This window comes from Palaemon carinicauda, chromosome 18 (genome assembly GCF_036898095.1).
Source record: "Palaemon carinicauda isolate YSFRI2023 chromosome 18, ASM3689809v2, whole genome shotgun sequence".
In the NCBI taxonomy this organism is placed as follows: Eukaryota; Metazoa; Arthropoda; class Malacostraca; order Decapoda; family Palaemonidae; genus Palaemon; species Palaemon carinicauda.
The window spans coordinates 136273492-136276698 of record NC_090742.1 but is presented as its reverse complement, the minus strand read 5'-3'; the positions used below and the strand labels follow the sequence as shown (position 1 = coordinate 136276698).

The following is a 3207-nucleotide window of genomic DNA, read 5'->3' as shown; positions in this document are numbered from 1 at the left end:
TTTTACCCCACTCAGTAGAATCAAAGGAACTGCATTTGATAAACTAAAGCACCTTCATGAAATCCGGGACCTGCGGCTCTGTCAGCCACATGCATCTCCCTATCGTATGCAGTCTGTATGCGACCAGATTCCTGAGACTGTCCCCGAGGACCTTGAAAATAATGGGTATCACCGTCAGTGTTATCAGCGGTTCTCTGGCAATCTGCATCTTATAGAAAATAAGACAACTGAGGAACCACAGGCATCCACCTCGCTATTGCATTCACCTCGTAGACATTCAACTGGACCTGTCTTTTCAGAGGAGTGCATTTTTTGTGAGAAAGTAGAGATCAAAGGTGCTGATCGAAAAACTGTACGACCTGTCCATTTCTCATCTTGGAGAAACAAGGAAAATGCATGGGAACAAATTGAATCGAGAGCTGAAAAAATGGGCATGTTTCGGCTTCATAGACGTGAAGAGTGAGTGAAAGAAGAGTGAGAAAGCTGTTCAAAGAGTCATCACTGCTGTCAGAAACTTCACGAATGCATTCACAATCCCAGATAAGGACAGGCTCTACTCCTTAGCCTCTGGTTCTCCTACATCCAAGGATGTTGAGAGGGATGTGCTGGAAGCTGACGCTGTAGGAAAAGCTGCAAAGGCTGACTTTATTACACGTTTGCAGAGCGGCCACCAAGGAAGCTTCTTCGACCCAATCAAAAGGAAGAAACTCAAGACCATGGAGGCATGCAACAAGAAGATCAAGCTCACATCATCGCAAGGAAAGGTAAGTTTATATTTCATTGAGCAAGTTATGTATTGTTAAGGGACTTTTGTACAATCTGTATTACAATATAAAATTATAATATATATTGTTATTTCAGGTCATACAGTATCAGGAGCAAAGCAATGTTGCATTCCTTCTCCTTGTGAAGTCACAGTGCCTAGATGAACCAATTGACTTGGATGAACTCATGAAGTACAGCCTGATGCCAGTGCCTCCAAGTATTGGAACATCAGATGGATTTTTTGCGAAGACCAACAAAGCCACCATTCTGCACTACCTGATGGAAGAGTTCAACCAAGATGAGCTGCCTTATCCAAAGGATGCCCTATTCATCCAGGATGGAATGGCACTTCTCCATGTCCTTTCTAACTTGCCCCCGACCTGTGGGGAGATCTGCCTTCAGATACTTGACCAGATGATTGCCAAAAAACATTTCTTGTTCTCAACTGACAGCTATTTTCCGGGATCCATCAAAGCTCAGGAAAGACTTCGACGTGGCAGCTCAGAGAGGATCATTCTTGCCGGACCAGCAACAAGAAAGCCATACGACTTCAAGGTGTTCCTTGCAAATGACGACAACAAGAAGCAGCTCTGTCAACTCATGCTGCAGGTATGGAGTGGCCAACAGGCGGCATCTAGACTGGAGAGAACCGAGATGGCAGTACTGATTGTCGAGGGGAGAGCTCATCAGTTCGTTTCCAAAGAAGGCAAGGTATGTGAAATTGCACCTTTATTTTTAGGATGACTACATTCATTTACATGTTAATCCAAAATATGCTCAATGACCTTTTTTTGTTTCAGGTCGAGGTGCTTGAGATGCCCACTATATACAGTAACCAGGAAGAGACAGATACGAGAGTGGTGTTGTACCTACATCATGCTGCTGCTCTTGGTTACAAGAATGCTGTGGTTAGAACCCCTGACACGGATATCTTCGTGATTCTACTCTACCATGCCCATGCTATCAAACTGACTGTGTACCTTGATACAGGATCAGGAAAGCAACGTCAGCTCATCAATGTATCTGAGCTTGCACAATCATTAGGGGAGGACTACTGTGCTACCCTTCTTGGCTTCTATGTCTTCACTGGGGAGGATTGTACCAGTGCTTTCAAAGGAAAAGGGAAGGTTGGTCCACTAAAAAAGCTTGAGAAGAACCCGAGATTCCACAAGGTGTTCAGAGAACTTGGGAATGACTGGAGCATAAATGGCCTAATGTTGAACCAGTTAGAACAGTTCACTTGCTTGATGTACAGCCAAAGTCGTGATTTGTCTGTGGATGCCGTCCGATCTAAGATGCTTCGAAAGATGGTAGGAGAAAATGAAAAATTAACATTGAAATCTAAGGTGGACTTTGCTCGCCTCCCTCCATGTCTTTCAGCATTGAAGCCCCATGTCCAGCGTGTGAACCACCGGGTTTGTTTGTACAAACGAGCTAACGAACCCATTTGTGAAAAGCCAAACCCCTACGACGAGGGCCAGGGATGGATAAAGACAGAAGAAGGCATGCTGGAACCATTGTGGTCATGTGGTCCAGTACTACCTACCTCACTAGTTGATCTCCTTGAAACTATTGATGATCAGGAGGAAGCAGAAGATAATTGCGAAGACGAAGAAACAGATTCATTTGACTTCGACAGCGATGAAAGCGATGACGATTGAAGCTTGTGATGACAGGGAACATTTAGATGATTTCCAGAAGCATCTATATCTTAATTTTTTTTTCTTCTTAATGTGCAAATGACACTTGTGATGAAAAAACGACTGGTCTTATGATGTTCTTTCACCCTTAAAATACGAGTACAGGCAACACGTTCTTCACGATTGCTATAACATTTGCAAAGGTATGGTAAAAATAGGTTTTTCAGTAATGGCGGCACTAATTTGCATATCTTACATGTCAGGAACACATGTGGTCACTATGAGACTGGTCTTATATTGATGCTAGACCCTCAAAACCTGGGTCTAGACACCTTATTTTTGCAGTTATCTGTTGTATTGGCGGAGTTATAGCGATTTTAGTATTTTCATGTAATGGCGGCTTAATTTGCATAAAAAAGGCACGTGGGACAATATTTCAAATTTTTAACATAGCAAACTGTTTTCTACACATTTTTCCCCATAGGAAGACACCAATTAGAAATTGATTTCCGGGGGGTGCACGCAGACCCCCTCTACCAACTGTACTATATATATATATATATATATATATATATATATATATATATATATATATATATATATATATATATATATATATATATATATATGTTAGATTTTGCCGGCTATCTCTATCTCTATCTCTATCGATTCATCATCTACTACTTCACTCTTTGCTCATGTAGGCCTGGACTTCCAACTTTTCTAGTGCCTTGTGGAGCCCAGTTGGAAGTTTGGTGAATTAATCTCTCTTAGAGAGTGTGAAGAGTATTCACAAAGCATC

The 3207-nt window shown here is 42.0% G+C and overlaps 1 protein-coding gene across 1 annotated transcript in view; it reads left to right on the top strand.

Annotated features, from left to right (window-relative positions):
• The first annotated feature begins 392 nt into the window (after positions 1–392).
• The window catches only part of LOC137657567 (uncharacterized), a 40356-nt gene continuing 37541 nt past the window's right edge, over positions 393–3207 (top strand). Inside the window, exons 1-3 of the mRNA XM_068391899.1 lie at positions 393–459; positions 541–764; positions 862–1264. Coding sequence (XP_068248000.1) covers positions 393–459; positions 541–764; positions 862–1264 — 694 coding nt within the window. The remainder of the gene's footprint in view (positions 460–540; positions 765–861; positions 1265–3207) is intronic.